At 38.4% G+C, this 20,055-nt stretch overlaps 1 protein-coding gene across 3 annotated transcripts in view; it reads right to left on the reverse strand.

The window, feature by feature from the left end:
• The window catches only part of LOC133249225 (bifunctional heparan sulfate N-deacetylase/N-sulfotransferase 3), a 184,083-nt gene that overhangs the window by 14,958 nt on the left and 149,070 nt on the right, over positions 1-20,055 (reverse strand). For all 3 annotated transcript variants that reach the window (XM_061419299.1, XM_061419300.1, XM_061419301.1), the window contains 3 exons: positions 14,408-14,582; positions 11,054-11,224; positions 9,281-9,390 (listed from right to left, as the gene is read on the reverse strand). In XM_061419299.1, coding sequence (XP_061275283.1) covers positions 9,281-9,390; positions 11,054-11,224; positions 14,408-14,582 — 456 coding nt within the window. The remainder of the gene's footprint in view (positions 1-9,280; positions 9,391-11,053; positions 11,225-14,407; positions 14,583-20,055) is intronic.

Below are 20,055 nucleotides of genomic sequence, written 5' to 3' on the forward strand. Positions count from 1 at the left end.
GTGAATTCCAGGGAACATTCAGATTATACTTAGGTGCAAGGCTGTTTGAAATGTCTTTACATTGCATTGTTATTTTCATGAATGAATACTGAATTGTGTGGATATGCCAAATTTTCTTAAATCTATTTACCAGACTGGTTCCAGCTTTTGGTTATTATGAATAATGCTGCTGTGAACAATTCTTTGTGAACAAAGGTTTTCATTTCTTTTGGGGTAGATTCGTAGGCATGGCATTGGATTACTTGTAAACTTTTGTTTAATTTTTACGAAACTGTAAAACTGCTTTTCTGAAGTGGCTGTACATTACTATCAGAAGTATATGAGGTTACCAATTTCTCCACATTTGTGCCAATATTTGGTATTGTCTTTTGGATTATAGCTATTCTAGTGGTATTTTGATGTGATTTTAATTTGAATATCATTATCATTATACATTTATTGTGCATAGTGACTGTGTCTGGAGGGGAATTCTTTTATTTTTACTTATTTATTTTTAGTGTATTTAAAAATTTATCCTGTTTTAATTAGTGAATAGTATTCCATTGGATGTATATATCACATTTATATTTATTTATTTAATTGAAGTATAGTTGATTTCACAAACCTCAGTCCATAGTTCTTCAGGCACTGTGTCTACCAGATCTAATCCCTTGAATCTCACTTCCACTGTTCATGTAATATACAGGGTCGTGACATTGTACAGGAATCAGTGATCAAGACCATCCCCCAAAAAAGAAATGCAAAAGGTCTGAGGAGGCCTTACAAATAGCTGTGAAAAGAAGCAAAGTGAAAAGTAAAGGAGAGAAGGAAAGATATACCCATCTGAATGCAGAGTTCCAAAGAATAGCAAGGAGAGATAAGAAAGCCTTCTCAGTGATCAATGCAAAGAAATAGAGTAAAACAACAGAATGGGAAAGACTGGAGATCTCTTCAAGAAAATTCGAGATACCAAGGGAACATTTCTTGCAAAGATGGGGACAATAAAGGACAGAAATGGTATGGACCTAACAGAAGTAGATGATATTAAGAAGAGGTGGCAAGAATACACAGAAGAACTATACAAAAAAGATCATCATGACCCAGATAACCATGATGGCATGATCACTCACCTAGAGCCAGACATTCTGGAATGTGAAGTCAAGTAGGCCTTAGGAAGCATCACTACAAACAAAGCAGGTGGAGGTGATGGAATTCCAGTTGAGTTATTTTAAATCCTAACAGATGATGCTGTGAAAGTGCTGCACTCAATATGCCAGAAAATTTGGAAAACTCAGCAGTGGCCACAGGACTGGAAAAGGTCAGTTTTCATTCCAATCCCAAAGAAAGGCAATGTCAAAGAATGTTCAAACTACAGCACAATTCCACTCATCTCACATGCTAGCAAAGTAATGCTGAAAATTCTCCAAGCCAGGCTTCAACAGTACTTGAACCATGAACATCCAGATGTTCAAGCTGTATTTAGAAAAAGGAGAGGAACCAGAGATCAAATTGCCAACATCCGTTGGGTCATCAAAAAAGCAAGAGAGTTACAGAAAAACATTTACTTCTGCTTCATTGACTATGCCAAAGCCTTTGACTGTGTGGATTACAACAAACTGGAAAATTCTGAAAGAGATGGCAATACCAGACCACCTGACTTGCCTCCTGAGAAATCTGTATGCAGGTCAAGGAGCAACAGTTAGAACTGGACATGTAATAACAGACTGCTTCCAAATTGGGAAAGGAGTACGTCAAGGCTGTATATTGTCACCTTGCTTATTTAACTTATATGCAGAGTACATCATGGGAAATGCTGGACTGGATGAAGCACAAGCTGGAATCATGATTGCCGGGAGAAATAACAATAACCTCAGATATGCAGGTGACGCTACCCTTATGGCAGAAAGTGAAGAGGAACTAAAAAGCCTCTTGCTGAAAGTGAAAGAGGAGCATGAAAAAGTTGGCTTAAAACTCAACATTCAGAAAACTAAGATTATGGCATCTAGTCCCATCATTTCATTGCAAATAGGGAAATGGTGGAAACAGTGAAAGACTTTATTTTGGGGGCTCCCAAATCACTGCAGATGGTGACTGCAGTTGTGAAATTAAAAGATGCTTGCTCCTTGGAAGAAAAGCTATGACCAACCTAGACAGCATTTTTAAAAGCAGAGACATTACACTGCTAACAAAGGTCCATCCAGTTAAAGCTACGGTTTTTCCAGTAGTCATGTATGGATGTGAGAATTGGACTATAAAGGAAGCTGAGCGCTGAAGAGTTGATGATTTTGAACTGTGGTGTTGGAGGAGACTCTTGAGAGTCCCTTGGACTGCAAGGAGATCCAACCAGTCAATCCTAAAGGAAATTAGTCCTGAATATTCATTGGAAGGACTGATGCTGAAGCTGAAGCTCCAATACTTTGGCCACCTGATGTGAAAAACTATTGGAAAAGACCCTGATGCTGGGAAAGATTGAAGGCAGGAGGAGAAGGGGATGACAGAGGATGAGTTGGTTGGATGGCATCACCAACTCGATAGGCATGGTTTGAGCAAGCTCTGGGAGTTGGTGATGGGCAGGGAAGCCTGGGGTGCTACAGTCCATGGGGTCTCAAAGAGTCGGAAGTAACTGAGCAACTGAACTTAACTGAAAGTTGATTTGCAACATTGTGTTAATTTCTGCTATATGGCCAAATGACCAGTTGTACATCCATATACATTCTTTTTTATATTCTTTTCCATTATGGTTTATCCGGGGACATTGACATAGTTCCTGGTGCTATACAGTAGGACCTTGTTGTCCACCCATTCTATATATAATAGTTTGCATCTATTAACCCCAAACTCCCAGTCCATCCTCCCCCCACCCACTCACCCCTTTGTTGTTGTTCAGTCACTGAGTCATGTCTGACTCTTTGCAACCTCATGAACTGCAGCATGCCCAGCTTCCCTCTCCTTCACTATCTCCTGGAGTTTGTTCAGGCTCATGTCCATTGAGTCAGTGATGACAACCAACCATTTTATCCTCTGTCACCCCCTTTTCCCTTGCCCTCAATCTTTCCCAGCATCAGGGTTTCTTCCAATGAGTTGGCTCTTCACATCAGGTGGCCAAAGTACTGGCACTTCAGCCGCAGTCCTTGAATGAATATTCAGTGTTGATTTTCTTTAAGATCTCCTTAAAGCTTGATCTCCTTGCTGTCCAAGAGACTCTCAAGAGTCTTTCCAGCATCACAGTTTGAAAACATCATTTCTTCAGTGCTCAGCCTTCTTTATGGTCCAACTCTCATATCCATACATGACTACTGGAAAAACCATAGCTTTGACTATATGGACCTATGTCAGCAAAGGGATATCTCAGCTTTTTAAAACACTGTCTAGGTTTGTCATAGCTATTCTTTCAAGGAGCAAGTGTCTTTTATTTTGTGTCTGCAGTCACCATCTGCATAGATTTTGGAGCCCAAGAAAATGAAATCTGACACTATTTCCACATTTTCCTCATTTATTTGCCATGAAGTGATAAGACTGGATGCCATAATTTTGTTTTATGAATGTTGAGTTTTAAGCCAGCTTTTTCACTCTCCTTTTTCACCTTCATCAAGAGGCTCTTGAATTCCTCTTCACTTTCTGCCATTAGAATGGTATCATCTGTATATCTGAGGTTGTTGATATTTCTCCTGGCAATCTTGATTCAAGCTTGTGATTCATCCAGCCTGGCATTTCGAATGATGTACTCTGCATTTAAGTTAAGTAAGGAGGGTTCAATATATAGCCTTGATGTACTCTTTTCCCAATTTGGAACCAGTCTGTTGTTCCATGTCCAGTTCTAACTGTTGCTTCTTGTCCTACATACAGGTTTCTCAGGAGGCAGGTAATGAGGTCTGGTGTTCCCATGTCATTAAGAATATTCCACAGTTTGTTGTGATCTACACAGTCAAAGGCTTTAGCATAGTCAATGAAGCAGAAGTAGATTTTTTTTTGGAATTCCCTTGCTTTTTCTATGATCCAGTGTATATTGGCAATATGATCTCTTGTTCCTCTACGTTCTCTAAATCTAGCATGGACACCTGGAAGTTTTTGGTTCACCTATTGCTGAAGCCTAGCTTGAAGGATTTTGAACATAATCCTGCTGGCATGTGAAATGAGTGCCACTGTGCGATAATTTGAACATTCTTCAGCATTGCCTTTCTTTGGGATTGGAACGAAAACTGACCTTTTCCAGTCCTGTGGCCACTGCTGAGTTTTCCAAATTTGGTGGCATATTGAGTGTAGCACTTTAACAGCATCATATTTTAGGATTTGAAATAGCTCAGCTGGAATTCCATCACCTCCATCTGCTTTATTCATAGTGATGCTTCTTAAGGCCCACTTGACTTCACACTCCAGGATGTCTCGCTCTAGGTCAATTGCTTCCTTGGTAATTAGAAGTCAGTTCTCTATGTCTGTGAGTCTGTTTCTCCTTCATAGATAGGATCATTTGTGTCATATTTTAGATTCTACATATAAGTGATATCATATGGTATTTTTCTGTCTCAGACTTAATTCACTTAGTATGATAATCTCTAGTGGCATCCATGTTGCTGTAAATGGCATTATTTCATTCTTTTTCATGGCTGAGTATTATTCCATTATATATACATACCACATCTTCCTTATCCATTCATCTGTTGATGGACAATTAGGTTGTTTCCATGTCTTGGCTATCGTGAATAGTGCTGCTATGAATGGCTGCATGTATTCTTTTTGAATTATAGTTTTGTTCAGATATATTCCCAGGATCGGAACCCTGGATCACATGGTAATTCTATTTTTAGTTTGCTGAGAAACCTCCATACTGTTTTCCATAGTGGCTGCACCAACTTACATTCCCACCAACAGTGTACGGGGTTCTCTTTTCTCCACACCCTCTCCAGCATTTATTTGTAGACTTTAATGATGCCCATTCTAACTGGTGTGAGGTGGTACCTCACTATAGTCTTGATTTGCATTTCTCTAGAAATGAAGTCTTTTTATAATAATGTCTGAGACAACTTAAAAAACTCATTTTAAGGTTTCAGTTTTTTAAAGGAAATACTTCCTCTTGTTATACTATTCATTAGTAAAACTTCACAGTATCATTTTTCTCTGGTTTTTGTGCCAATTTGAAGAGCTTAGTAGATTGGCAGTACAGGCTCCAGAGGAATAAGTGTGTTTCAGTCCTGCCCCCTCAGCTTACTTTTGAGGGACTTTTGGCTTGGTACCCAGCACTTAGTACCCAGCACATAGTAGTATTATATATAAAGTATTTAGAACATATAAATGTATACTGATTTTGAAATGTTATAACCACTTTTAAAACAAATTTATATGAAATTGGAATAGATTGTTTTCTTCCTTTTCACTTAGCATTTCCAGCTGTTTCACAGGTCATCTAAGAACCAGCAGATTTTAGCTACTATGGCTACTGTTTTTTGCTACCAAAATAGTTTTATTTTGGCACAGTTTTACTCAAACTCATCTAAAATGGGAAACGATTCTTTGACCAATAGATTTGGTTGCCAGAGGAAGTGATATTAGAAACAGAAGCAGCTTCAGTTCTTTATGACTTAGGTAACCCCATCCATAGAACAAAATACACACACACACACACAATCTTCATTTAACTCTTTGCCTTCAAATCCTTATTGTCCATTTATTGAAGTTTTCATAGTAAATTATTATTAAAAATTCATATAACTCAGTCTGGTTTCATTCATGTTAATGAACAGGTTAACTGAGAAATAGAGATGTCAGGTTCAGTAAGTGTGAAGACTTGTCACAGTCACTGGTGGCTGGATATAATTGTTAGTGGATATATTCATGGGAAAATTAAAAGTTTACATGTTTTTCATTTTAGTTTATAAAGTTTATAAAAAAACTTTCATTTTAGTTTTAGTTTAACACATATATAAACTGTATGTGCTAGTTCAGTTTAGCACAACGCCACACTGAGCATTATTTTTCCTGCTTTTTTTTAAATGATTAGACAGCTTAAACACTATATAACACATAATATACAAGCTAAAATAATGTTGGCATATCAATCCTATTTATAGTTTAGTGATTAAGGTTATGTTGAACAAGAATTATAAAATGTGAATTACTTAATTGAATGAGAAAGTTCCCATTCATATTTTTTAAAGCTTATACTGCTTATTTCCGATAACAACGACACTAAGAAAATCTGATTTCTAAAAACTTTTATTTTGGTTACACCACACAGCATGTGGGATATTAGTTCCCTGACCAGAGATTGAATCCATGCCCCCTGCATTGGAAGCATGAAACCTTAACCACTGGACAACCAGGAAAGTCCCAAGAAGATAAGATTTTTATGTATTCAGTATATCATCTAAAATCCATGATGACAGTACTAAGTCATTTTAAGATATAGACCATCCATTACTTTATGAAATTTAGAAGTCTTGAACACTTCTGTAGCGACTGTGGAATGGACTAAATAATACTCTTAATGATGGAGATTTATTGCCATTTTTCTTGAAAATAGTTTTGAAATTGGAACATTTTTATATTGAAGATAATCAGGAGATTGTAGATCTCTTACACTGGAGTACTCGTTTATGCCAAAATTGTATGGTAAAACTTTTGCAGAGGTCTAGTTTCATTGATTTATTGTATTGTGTGCAAAGAACTGAATTTATGTGGTTAGTTGAGAATTCATATCTGTTTGCAGTTTAGTACATTATCAGAAGGCTTTAAATAATTTTTTAACTACCAAAGAGGTAGTCTTCACTATCCTTAGCAGGAAAAATATAATGCAATTAAAGACATTCTTGCGAACATGCATTTTGTACATCCAGTCATCCCCAACATGTCCAAAGCACCAGAGAAACAACTTACCAGTACAGTTATTTTAACAAGAATAACTAAATTTTGAGGGCAGGATTCAGAAAAACTGCAAAGGGCATGGTTGAAGGAGAATTCAGACCTAAGTCAATGACGTGAAATTCCAAATATTCTACAACAGGTACACTGCTGTTTTTTCCAAGGTGTGTCAGGCCAACTGATTGACCAGAGAATATAAAAAGAAACCGAACGGCAGTACGTTATCAGCAGGGTGAGTGCCTGGGCAGCCCTACTGGACCAGAAACTGTGGTTTCAGAGACTACACACATCTTATCTTGCTACTTCACCCACTGAGCCCCCAACCAGGCTGCAGAACCATACAAGGGTAATTTGAGTCAGACACCTCCCAGGTGCAAAGTGACCCACAGTTCTTTGTATACAGTATTTTGCTTTGGTATTATTTCCCTTAAGTTTACACTCCCTTTACTTAGCAGTGGAGGTGAATAAAAAGCTTGCTGCTGAGCTGGATACAAAGGGGACACATACACAGCGTGCAGGTCAAGGACCATTCCATAAGAAAAAGAGATTATGTCTTTAGAAAATACTCCAATTCTTCTTTCTGAAATGCAGTGCTTTGCTATATACTCTATAAAAAAGATCCAAAGATAAGCCAACTTGAGTTAGAAACCTGTTTAGAAAATAAAAGCTTTCTTTTCTAAGAGATACTTAAAAAGACATAAAGAAGAAAGTGGGCTCGAATTTCTAACTGAAGCTAAAATCACTCAATTTTCTTTAAGGTCAAGCTGAAAGTTAAATACCTGAGGCTAGTGTCTGTGTTGGTACTTCAACTCAGCTCACCAAAGCTCTGATAGGACTCTCTATAGAAAACATGAAGGTCAGAAGGTTAACAGTAACAACAGAGTAAATGACTCTTAGAGAGGAAGCGCAAAACTCTTGAGTTCCACCTACTCCTTTGTTCTCTAAATCAAAATCTCTCTCTTACATGTGTGTCTCTACATATGATTTGTGCAAGATGTTTGCAATATTAGATGGTTGTCTGCAAACCTTTTACTGTAAGGGATGGTGAAAACTAAAGGAATCCTGTATCTCACTTTCTAAACTGCTACAGTATGAAGAGTACAATGAAAAGAGAAAATCAATTGATCTATAGAACTGAGTTTTATACTGAGATATAGAATGGAAGAATCCCATACTACAGTCTTAATTGGTTTCTTTAAGGCTCAGTCTGTAACCCTAAAATTATATATATATTACATATATGTAAAATACAATATTATATATATAATATAAAATTATATATCTATATAATATAACATTTTATATTATATATATGTAATATATATACTACAGTGAGAGCCAGGTCCATGGCTCATCCAACTCAGGCTCTCTCAGTTGCCTGTTCCAGTTGCATGTGAAAAAGGAAGAAACATCCCTCACACACCTGATTGCTGGGCTTCTCAGGAGGCTCATTGGTAAAGAACCTGCCTTGTCAAGCAGGAGACGTGGGCTGAACCCCCGGGTTGGGAAGATCCCATGGAGGGAAGCATGGTAACCCACTCTAGTATTCTTGCCTGGAGAAGACACAGATAGAGGAGCCTTGCGGGCTATAGTCCATGGGGTCGTAAAGAGTTGGACACTCACAAGGAGTTGGACTAAGCAGCTAAACAGCAACAACAGTAGCATAAATGGAGAAAGTCAGATGGAGGTTTTATTTAAAATGTTAGATAAAGTCCAGAGTCAGGATTAAAGTGAGGCAAGAGAGGCAGGTACCTCGGCCACTCACTCTCAGGTATTTGTGGGGTCCTTAACTCCTTGTTGCTTTTCTTCTGTCACCCTGGCTCCCACCTGATGGAACTGACTACCTAAGAAAATGAGTGGGAACCAGCAAAAGAAAACCAAACGAGAGCTGTAACAGCTGAGGCCTCTGAAGAAAAGGTGATAAGGTTAGTCATACGGTGGGTAAAGACCAAAAAATGGAAGTATGTGTAAGAGTAATACTAGCACCTCTCTCTCTGCTTATTCAGCCACCTATCGGGCTATTTCTTGCTGTGTGATGTTTGTTTTTTAAAATTACACAAAAGAGAGAGGAGCTCATAAATCACCTAGTTCAAGAGGTCTTCTTATACTTCCAAAAGGTCTCAATGCTGTCTGGTTAAATAGGCTTAGTGCTTCCAACACAGTTCCAGTAACCTCTTTTATGGTTAGCTGTTGCTTTTAAGACTTAAAACCCTTTCTTCCTCTTTTTTCCTTCCAGAGAAAACTTCCCTAGTTAGAAATCAATAGGGGACTTTGGACATTTCATAGCCAAACTGTTGACATGTTCTTTCTCAAGTGGTTAACATCAACTTGAAAATAATCAGTATGTAAGGAGGCAGCTAACTCAATAGCTGCATCACCAAACTACAACTTCTCTAAAATCAGCTCTCTGCTGAAACTTCAATAATTAATTAGAATATAAACTTACGTTAATGCTTCTGAGTAATTATAATGAGGAGAGACTCCTAGAAACTTCTGTACTTCATCCATCACTGTAGCAGGATCAGTTCTTAGCTGTTGCCCATCAATAATTAGCAGCTAAGTGACCAAAGAAATAAAAAAAAAAAAAGACAATGCAAATTGGAAAAAGACATGTAACAACATGATACAAAAATTCTGCACTTTAAATTTATTCCATTTTAAGACACTGTACTGAGGGGATTTGCATTCATTGTTGTTAAGACTTAGCCAGGCCATCCTCATTAATGACATGGAACAAAAAATAAATCACACTAATTAAATGCATTCATGTTTTATAGTTTGAGACATCCTGCAAACACTATGAAAACAAACAAAAAAATTTGAGTACCAAGAGAGCTTAAGAAAGGTGACTATAAAATCACAAATGAAAATCAAGTTTAAAAACAGATAGAGCAACGATTCCATGATTCAAGCTGGGAAGGAGACTTGTAGGAAAGAAGAAAAGTGACCGGACCAGGTACCATGGGACAGAGGACATATCATTATCCATGATTCCAGTCAAAGGAGCAGCACTGTAAAGTTTTTAGAAATTCTTTGATAATCCATTTGGAGAAAAAGGTAAGATTACTAGAAAACCTTAGAGTAAACAGAAGTTCCTCAACAGACTAAAGGGAAGAATTTGCTTGTTACTCTGGTGAGGGAAAGGGGTGGTCCCAGCAAGATAAATGACAGGGGATGGTGATGAAGGGCCATAATGCCTGGAAAGCAATTCCTGCTCACACATCTTCTCGAGTGTTTCTATTTAGTTTATACCAGCATTGTTCATCAGAAATTTCTGTGTTGATGGACATACTGTGAGGCTGTGGTATCTAACTGGTGGCTATTGAACATTTGAAGTGTGGCTACTGTGACTGAGAAACAATTTTTAATTTTATATAATTTGAATAGAAATTTAAATAGCCATATATGTTTGCATGTATGGTATCATTGTGGCTGCTGCTGCTGCTGCTAAGTCGCTTCAGTCATGTCCGACTCTGTGCGACCCCATAGACGGCAGCCCACAAGGCTCCTCTGTCCCTGGGATTCTCCAGACAAGAACAATGGAGTGGGTTGCCATTTCCTTCTCCAATGCATGAAAGTGAAAAGTGAAAGTGAAGTCACTCAGTCATGTCTGACTCTTCTTGACCCCATGGACTGCAGCCTACCAGGCTCCTCCATCCATGGGATTTTCCAGGCAAGAGGACTGGAGTGGGTTGTCATTGCCTTCTCCGATCATTGTGGTTCTAGACACACAGGTATACACTGTGTCTGATGTGATTAGATTGCTTTATGCAATCCAGTGTAGGGGCTGGTTTTGTAATCTAGGCTAACACGAGGCAAAAGAGAGAAACAAGGATGCCAAGGAAAACATAGGACTTGTGAAAAATCCAGCAAGGTGGTTCAAAGGGAAATAATGTCACTGAAAGCAAAACAGTGTTTGCCTTGTTTGGTTAAGAGCTTTATTCTCAGAATAAAAATCAGGAGTATCAAGCTTCTGAAGCTCTTAACAATCAGGAAAGGCATGCACTAGAAAATAGGGCAGGGAGAATTATCCTGAAATACTTCTAGAAAGAGAATTAGTTTTTCTACCTCTGCCTGTTATTGTTTGCCAGAGTCTCCGTTACAGCTAAAGAGTAAATGCTAGTCATGTTTTAATGAGTAAAAAACGTCCTCTATCCTAGAGGCAAAGTCATTGACTTAATGAGACTGTAGTACGATGTAGATTGCTATCGCTCAGTACCTGAAAGGGGGGGAAATAAACAAGCCATCTCTCGATATGGCTGGCATACCACCCTGGGACCAAACATCTCTTCTGCAAGGCTCTCAGCTCAGAGGGTGCACGCGGCCCAGCTGAGATCACTTCGTAGAAACTGAATTTCAGAGCCGCGGGGTCTTCGTGTGATCGCTGATGCTGTGATGAAAAGGTGGATAATTAAACCGACGTGAACCATAGGCATAAATAATTAAAAACCAATCTCTGTGACAAGTCGCAAAGCTAAAGGAAGGAGTGCCTCACTGAGGGAGAGTTATTTGTTTTGCAATTAATAAAGGAAGAAAATGCTTGCTTGGAGCATCAGGCTTTAAAATTACGACACTGATGAGAGTATATGTTTGAGAATTATTTGGTAGAGGCGGACTTCTTCTTGATAGAATTTCTTAACCTATTTTTCTGAGTTATTTCCATAGTGTGTATATATATATATATTATTCTGAAAGTAAACTTTTGAAAGTCGCCTTAACACCCCCTTTCAGCCTGTAAGAAACCATTTATCATGTCCAGTTAATATCCATAATGCACAAAACACTCTGCCAGTTCTGCCAGATAGTTTTGTTCCATCTAGTAATGCAGTTTTAGATGAGAAAAACCCTATGGGCTATTCAAATGGAGAAACTGGTGAAAACTCTGACATGTGCATTATCTGAAATCCACAGCTTTTATCATACACACTCTAGCATCTAAAAGCCAAGATTATTTTACCTAATGGTAACCTCTGCGGTGAATCAGAACCACTTACTGTACAGAAAATGCAGACGGCAGCAATCCTAAAAGGAAAGCACTTCATAATGGCTCAGGCTCAGGCCCAGGGGTCTGAGGAAATCACCTTTTCCCTAAATTGACCAATAAATATTCAGGCTTAGTGGTGGGTTTGTGGATGTTTACCACATCTAGCTGAATAGCAAATTTGCTGCAATTGAGATTCAAATTACTATACTACAAACTCTACTAGACTTTGTTAAGGCCTGCATTTTGCCACTGTGGAGTGATTTATTTGTAATATTTAGGATGTTTTGTTAGCTTTCAGCCTTGAAGCTTCCTTTTTCAGCAAATTCTCAATTTTTCAGGGGCTAAGTGGTTGCCAAGCTCCAATTTTCTGCTTCCTCTTTGAGTCAATTAAGGCGGGTTTTCTTTTTTCTCCAGATACCTAGCGGTAAAGGTAAAAGGCGCAAGATCAAATCAGTCAATTTGCTGTGTTTTTGGTTTAAAGGATGGTTCTAGGAGTTGGGCATGACTGATTAGTGTGGAATTGTGGATTTCATTTTTCCAGGATGTCTACTCCCTGTTACGCAGATTATTATCAATATGCCTGTTAAGATCCCATGACCTTTTCCTACTCTGTCCTAGCCATGAAACCTTTCCTGACAATCTGTTCTTTCTTTAGTGAACCTGGAAAAATGGCTTTTGTTTAAAAAATGACCCCATGCTGATAAACTTTGTTCTCTAATATCATAGACTGTCAGAAATTTAGATGTATGAGATTGGTGAGAATGCAGCATCCAGTCCTGCCTGGTGAATCAGAGCTTTTTGGGTCACTTTAATTCAGAAAAGCAGCCTTATTTCCAGCCCAGGTGCAGAGTTTCAGATAAAGGACTTTTGGATATAACAGTTATTTCCATGTTTATCTTAACTTTAGAGTTTCTAAGGAAGTAAGTCTCTTAGTCTGTTTTCCAGCCCTGGCCTTGCTTGCACCTATTAAACAGTTCATGTTAATTTTATCTACATTTCTCCCTATCATACAAATCCTCCCTCTCTTTAGGGAAATGCCTGATAGTTCTTCAAGTGTTCAGGCTCCTCCGCTGCAGCCAATTAATACACCTAACTTGTTGTCCCTGGTGGTCTTTATCAGGTAGGCTTTATTACTCTGTAGGAGTCTATCTGTCACTTAATACTTTCTGATTTATACACTGGTTATTTAAACATATTTCTCCAATTAGACTGAAAGCAATCTCAAATGTAGCATCTACATTTGTTAATTTACTTTCAAATCATACTTAGAACAATACTTTGCATGTGGTAGTTGTTAAAATTATTTAATGAAGGGATGAACACATGACCATCAGGAAAGTGGTTTTTAAATTACAAAACTGAGGAATGATAACTAAGGATGCTATGCTATCCTATGTCACTGCAGTTGTGTCCAACTCTTTGTGACCCTATGGACTGTAGCCCACCAGGCTCCTCTGTCCTTGGGATTCTCCAGGCAAGAATACTGCAGGGGTTGCCATGCCCTCCTCCAGGGGACTTTCCTGACCCAGGGATCAAACCCATGTTTCATATGTCTCCTGCGTTTGGAGGTGGGTTCTTCACCACTAGTACCACTTGGGAAGCTCCTAAGAATAATAGACTAAAGACACTCTATTAATTTTGTTATGTTCTTATATTTAATATTGCTGTTTTTTATTAAACTTTTTCCATTTGGTGATTAATAAAATATCACTGAGGCAGGTGTTTTTTGGTATTATTTTTAATATTTATTCCGGTAAAAATGTATGGCGTGTAAGTTTTATTATTAGAATCTGTTAAAATTCTTTCAAAGTGATCGTTTCTGTGCTAGGTTCTAACCAACATCATAATGGCAATGTTTATATGAGAAAGAGGCTTAAAACAGGGGACTCTGGCTGGGCTTTCAAGGATGAAGAATTCATTCTTATATTCTGTTTTGCCACTAGGTTATATCTTCAACCCAAGCAGTTATTTAAGCTCTTTCAGAGTCAGGGTCATCAATCAATGGTCCATGGGCTAAATTCTGCTTGTTGTTTGTTTCTGTAAATAAATTTTACTGGAACACAGTTAGGCTCATTAATTTACATATTGTCTATGGCTGCTTCTGCAATACAATGGCAAGAGTTGCAATTATATGGCCTGCAAAGCCTGAAATATTTACTCTCTGGACCTTTACAGAACAAAACCTCTGACTTCTGCTTCAGTAGAATCAGGTATATTTCTTATCTGTAAAACTGAGATAATAATAGCAGCATTATATACATATTAGATGAAAAGAATGATTTTAAATTATAACATTTTACTTTTAAAATACAGATATATAGAAGCACACAATACAAGCACATAATATTGTTTGCTTTAATTTCTTCATTGTATTATACATTTTATTAAATTAATCAAATGAATGCAAAATTAATAAAAACTAAAGGGAACATTTCTCTATGGAAACAGAGAAATTTATTCCCTTTCTTGAAGATATAAAGCTAACAAATCTTTTTTGTTAAAACCTGAGGTGGTGACTTTTACTGAAAACCACCTTCCCATCTCTATACTCCTCTTCTACTTGCTGGGTTTTGTCAGTATTTTCCTTACCTGGTACCAGGAATATGCGCGGTCTGATGGGTCAATGAGAATGGTGATGATCTTGGCTTTGGGGACCAAAGAAGCCGCCCTTTTAGGAGCTTCCTCTGAGTGGAAGTAGTTGGCACTCTTCTCAAACAGAAAATCAGTGGTAACATTAGATGGGACTGGGAAGAAATCCATATACCTAGAAAGGGAATATTTCTCAAAATGAAACTCTGGTTTATACTCATATACTGGTGAGTCAAAGATGTTAAAGGTGTCCCACAAACAAAATTCATTTGTTTCCTAAAAAAAAAAAAAGGCTTTTTCTTTAAGCATTTGTCCCCCAAGCCTGTTAGCAAGGAAAAAACATACAGAACACTAATAGTGTATTTTCAAAATGCTTTTCTAAATACATTTTCTTTTTCTACTTAATATCAATAAAAAGGTATGGGAAATAACAAAAATGTAGATACAAAGGGATCAAATGGCAATAATCAACCTAACTGTATAAAATGTATCTGAAAGCAGAAATATTTTACTGCATGAGCGTCTGGAGCCAGACAAATATGAGTGCTCAACCAAAAAGAAAACTGGATCAAAACAAATAGTATGTCTAGTTCAAGGCATTTTAAACAGACTTAGACAAAACATTTTTACCTCATCACAAGAAAAAATAATTTCATTCCCACCAGTGTGTTGCCCTTACATTCAACTACAAAGTGTGTCAAAGGGCAGAACAGATGTGGTGTGAAAAGACTGCCTGTTTGCTTATTTTTTCACATAAAGAGCCACTTATGTTGTTTAGAATGATTCAGTTCAGTTCAGTCGCTTAGTCGACTGGCCAAAGTATTGGAGTTTCAGCCTCACCATCAGTCCTTCCAATGAACACCCAGGATTGATCTCTTTTAGAATGGACTGGTTGGATCTCCTTGCAGTCCAAGGGACTCTCAAGAGTCCTCCAGCACCACAATTGAAAAGCATCAATTCTTCGGCACTCAGCTTTCTTCACAGTCCAACTCTCACTTCCATACATGACCACTGGAAAAACCATAGACTTGACTAGACGAACCTTTGTTGGCAAAGTAACGTCTCTGCTTTTGAATATGCTATCTAGGTTGGTCATAACTTTCCTTCCAAGGAGTAAGCGTCTTTTAATTTCATGGCTGCAATCACCATCTGCCGTGATTTTGGAGCCCCCAAATATAAAGTCTGACACTGTTTCCACTGTTTCCCCATCTATTTCCCATGAAGTGATGGGACCAGATGCCATGATCTTCGTTTTCTGAATGTTGAGTTTTAAGCCAACTTTTTCACTATCCTCTTTCACTTTAATCAAGAAGCTTTTTAGTTCCTCTTCACTTTCTGCCATAAGGGTGGTGCAATCTGCATATCTGAGGTTATTGATATTTTTCCTGGCAATCTTGTTTCCAGCTTGTGCTTCTTCCAGCCCAGCGTTTCTCATGATGTACTCTGCACAGAAGTTAAATAATCAGGGTGACAATACACAGCCTTGACGTACTCCTTTTCCTATTTGGAACCAGTCTGTTGTTCCTTGTCCAGTTCTAACTGTTGCTTCCTGACCTGCATATAGCTTTCTCAAGAGGCATGTCAGGTGGTCTGGTATTGCCATCTCTTTCAGAATTTTCCACAGTTAATTGTGATCCACACAGTCAAAGGCTTTGCCATAGTCAATAAAGCAGAAATAGCTGTTTTTCTGGAACTCTCTTGCTTTTTCGATGATCCAGAGGATGTTGGCAATTTGATCTCTGGTTCCTCTGCCTTTTCTAAAGCCAGTTTGAACATCTGGAAGTTCATGGTTCACGTATTGCTGAAGCCTGGCTTGGAGAATTTTGAGCATTACTTTACTAGCATGTGAGATGAGTGCAATTGTGCGGTAGTTTGAGCATTCTTTGGCATTGCCTTTTTTTGGGATTGGAATGAAACCTGACCTTTTCCAGTCCTGTGGCCACTGCTGAGTTTTCCAAATTTTCTGGCATATTGAGTGCAGCACTTTCACAGCATCATCTTTCAGAATTTGAAAGAGCTCAACTGGAATTCCATCACCTCCACTAGCTTTGTTCATAGTGATGCTTTCTAAGGCCCACTTGACTTCACATTCCAGGATGTCTGGCTCTAGGTGAGTGATCACACCATTTTGATTATCTTGGTAGTGAAGATCTTTTCTGTATAGTTCTTCTGTGTATTCTTGCCACCTCTTCTTAATATCTTCTGCTTCTGTTAGGTCTATACCATTTCTGTCCTTTATTGAGCCCATCTTTGCATGAAATGTTCCCTTGGTATCTCTAATTTTCTTGAAGAGATCTCTAGTCTTTCCCATTCTTTTGTTTTCCTCTATTTCTTTGCATTGGTCGCTAAGGAAGGCTTTCTTATCTCTCCTCGCTATTCTTTGGAACTCTGCATTCAGATGTTTATATCTCTCCTTTTCTCCTTTGTTTTTCGCTTCTTTTCTTTTCACAGCTATTTGTAAGATACTTGTTAGAATAATTATAGAAGTTTAAATAGTACATATTCCCAGATATGAAATACTATCAAATATTCTAAGGTTAGGTTCTGTATCCTTAAGTGAGGTGAGATTTGTCACCAGCAGAGTGAAAACAGGAATACCTACCTGTAGCCTGAAGCACAGAAATGTAGGATGTAATGGAATTTGTATAATGTGCCATTTGTACAAAATGTCAAATAAAAGTGAATTCAAGCATATGATGATGGGTGTTTCTGAAGCATCAAAGAACATCTTTTAAAGGCAAAGGGGCCTTTTTAGAAAGGATGTGCGAATTTAACGTTTAGGGTTTCTTACATTTTATAACAAAGGCCTCACCCTCCAGACCCGCACTGTCTCTAATTCATAAGCCACAATGATTTTGAGCTACCAAGACAAGGTAGTTCAATAATTACTGAAAAAGAGAGACATTAACATTGATATGGTGAGTTCTTTTTGCAGTGTGTGGTTTTCTTCCATTCACACAATAAAGCTCCTAGAAGGATTCCAGTTGTTATCATATTACATAATTTGGCTGGTGCAACAAAGTGATGTCTTCAAACTCAGCACAGCACAGAAATCATCTTATATTTTTCTGGAGATTGCTTTGTTGGTCATATGTCATGCTGGCGTTCCTTTTAGGGGTAAAGGCATGTAAACATTTCTGCAAAGTTTGATCTGCTATCTGTTCTGGTATACACTGTGTTAATAGAAGGTGCCAAATTTTAGGACATTTTTTAATTTAGATGCCCACACTTGTTCCGGGGGTGCTAAGGTCATGTCAAGTGTCTTAGTGGTATCTTATTTGTTCCAAGCTTGCTTATTCTGAGAAAGGATCCAAAAATCACAAAAGAAGGGCAGGAGGTACTGAATTCAGATAACTTTTAACTTCTGAACACTGTGCCACCTTCCTGGTAGTTGTCTATACCTACGGCACTTTAGGCCCTGAAATCGTCCTCAGGCAGTTCTGGATCTTGGACCTAAAATGTATTGATTTTGTCTGACTCCAGAGGCTCATGGAAAAAGCAGAGGCCAGTTCTTGTTTGCTTATGTGCCCACATTTTTCTAACATACTGACTGGTACTTATGGGCACTTGAAAAGTGTTTGCTGAATACACAAGGTGGTAAAGAATTCAGCTTCATATTTCTAGGGTGGAAACAGGTCCACATTTGGAGAATATGAATTCAGGTTATTCAAAGAATTGGTGAGCAAAGTAGAGTGGTTTAATAATTTGGGGGTTAAACGTGAAATGCCTGCCTCATTTAAGCTTTGCTACTCCCATAACCATTTCTGTCCTTTATCGAGCCCATCTTTGCATGAAATGTTCCCTTGGTATCTCTAATTTTCTTGAAGAGATCTCTAGTCTTTCCCATTCTGTTGTTTTCCTCTATTTCTTTGCATTGATCGCTGAGGAAGGCTTTCTTATCTCTTCTTGCTATTCTTTGGAACTCTGCATTCAGATGCTTATATCTTTCCTTTTCTCCTTTGCTTTTCACTTCTCTTCTTTTCACAGCTATTTGTAAGGCCTCCCCAGACAGCCATTTTGCTTTCCATGGGGATGGTCTTGATCCTTGTCTCCTGTACAATGTCACGAACCTCCGTCCATAGTTCATCAGGCACTCTATCTATCAGATCTAGTCCCTTAAATCTTATTGGGCTCCAAAATCACTGCAGATGGTGACTGCAGCCATGGAATTAAAAGACGCTTACTCCTTGGAAGGAAATTTATGACCAACCTAGATAGCATATTCAAAAGCAGAGACATTACTTTGCCAACAAAGGTCCGTCTAGTCAAGGCTATGGTTTTTCCTGTGGTCATGTATGGATGTGAGAGTTGGACTGTGAAGAAAGCTGAGCACTGAAGAATTGACGCTTTTGAACTGTGGTGTTGGAGAAGACTCTTGAGAGTCCCTTGGACTGCAAGGAGATCCAACCAGTCCATTCTGAAGGAGATCAGCCCTGGGATTTCTTTGCAAGAATGATGCTAAAGCTGAAACTCCAGTACTTTGGCCACCTCATGTGAAGAGTTGACTCATTGGAAAAGACTCTGATGCTGGGAGGGATTGGGGGCAGGAGGAGAAGGGGAGGACAGAGGCTGAGGTGGCTGGATGGCATCACCGACTCGATGGACGTGAGTTTGAGTGAACTCCGGGAGCTGGTGATGGACAGGGAGGCCTGGCGTGCAGCAATTCATTGGGTCGCAAAGAGTCGGACTCGACTGAGCAACTGAACTGAACTGAACTGACTCCCATAACAGCTCAGCACTTTTTCTTAAAACTGAAAGATGTAAATTTTGCAACACTCCACATTTATTTGTTTCTGGGTTGACCCTGTATTTCTAAGTGATTTTACTCAGAGCCAGATTAAGATGTTTAGGGTTTCTAAATGTTAGCAGGGCTGTACGGCCCTCCATGTGCTTTTCCAACCATCCACTGCCTCCCCAAGTAATTATAAAAAATAATACCAAACTGTAGAATATAAAACTTAACTGTATGCCTACATCAAACATTTTTGTTAGAAATTCTGATTGTAAATCTTGGCTATTTTTTATCAAAGATGGAGTTTTCTCATTTTCATTTGCCCTGCTTTGCTTGTGCCCTAAGCCTGTGTTTAGGTTGCCTGATAGGGGAGCCCTGGTTTTGCCCAGTTCTCCAGAAAGAACAGATCCATGTATCCAGGTTAATTAACTGTGCCTGGGCTAATTCTGTAAGTGACCTTGGCACGCTGAGACACACAGACTTCAACCTTGTGGCTTTCTTGTCTTAAAGGGACTGCTGAGGTGCTGACACTTCAGGGAGAGGCAAGGCCAGTCTAAGGACTGAATACGTTTGCTGTCCTTGAGAGCCAAGCTCTAGTTATTGCTAATAGATTGGTATTTACAGTTACTGTTGTATTAATTGCCTTTTATAAATGCATAATTTGTCAATCAAAAGTGTTTACAATTGGGGTATTTTTAGCAAGTTATTAAAATCTTTAATTGCTCTTTCGTTTTCTACTTATTTATGCCATCTCTTTGGGGACCACTTAAGGGACTGTTCATTCCTGTTATAGTCCCTATACACATTACTGTCTTAGGAACAGCTTTTTTTTTTCTTCAAAAAATGAATATTCTCACAGATATTCTTAAGTCCCAGGGAATCTAAGTATTATTGCATTCCTCTCTACTTCCAAAGC

This window comes from Bos javanicus, chromosome 6 (assembly GCF_032452875.1).
Source record: "Bos javanicus breed banteng chromosome 6, ARS-OSU_banteng_1.0, whole genome shotgun sequence".
Taxonomy (NCBI): domain Eukaryota; kingdom Metazoa; phylum Chordata; class Mammalia; order Artiodactyla; family Bovidae; genus Bos; species Bos javanicus.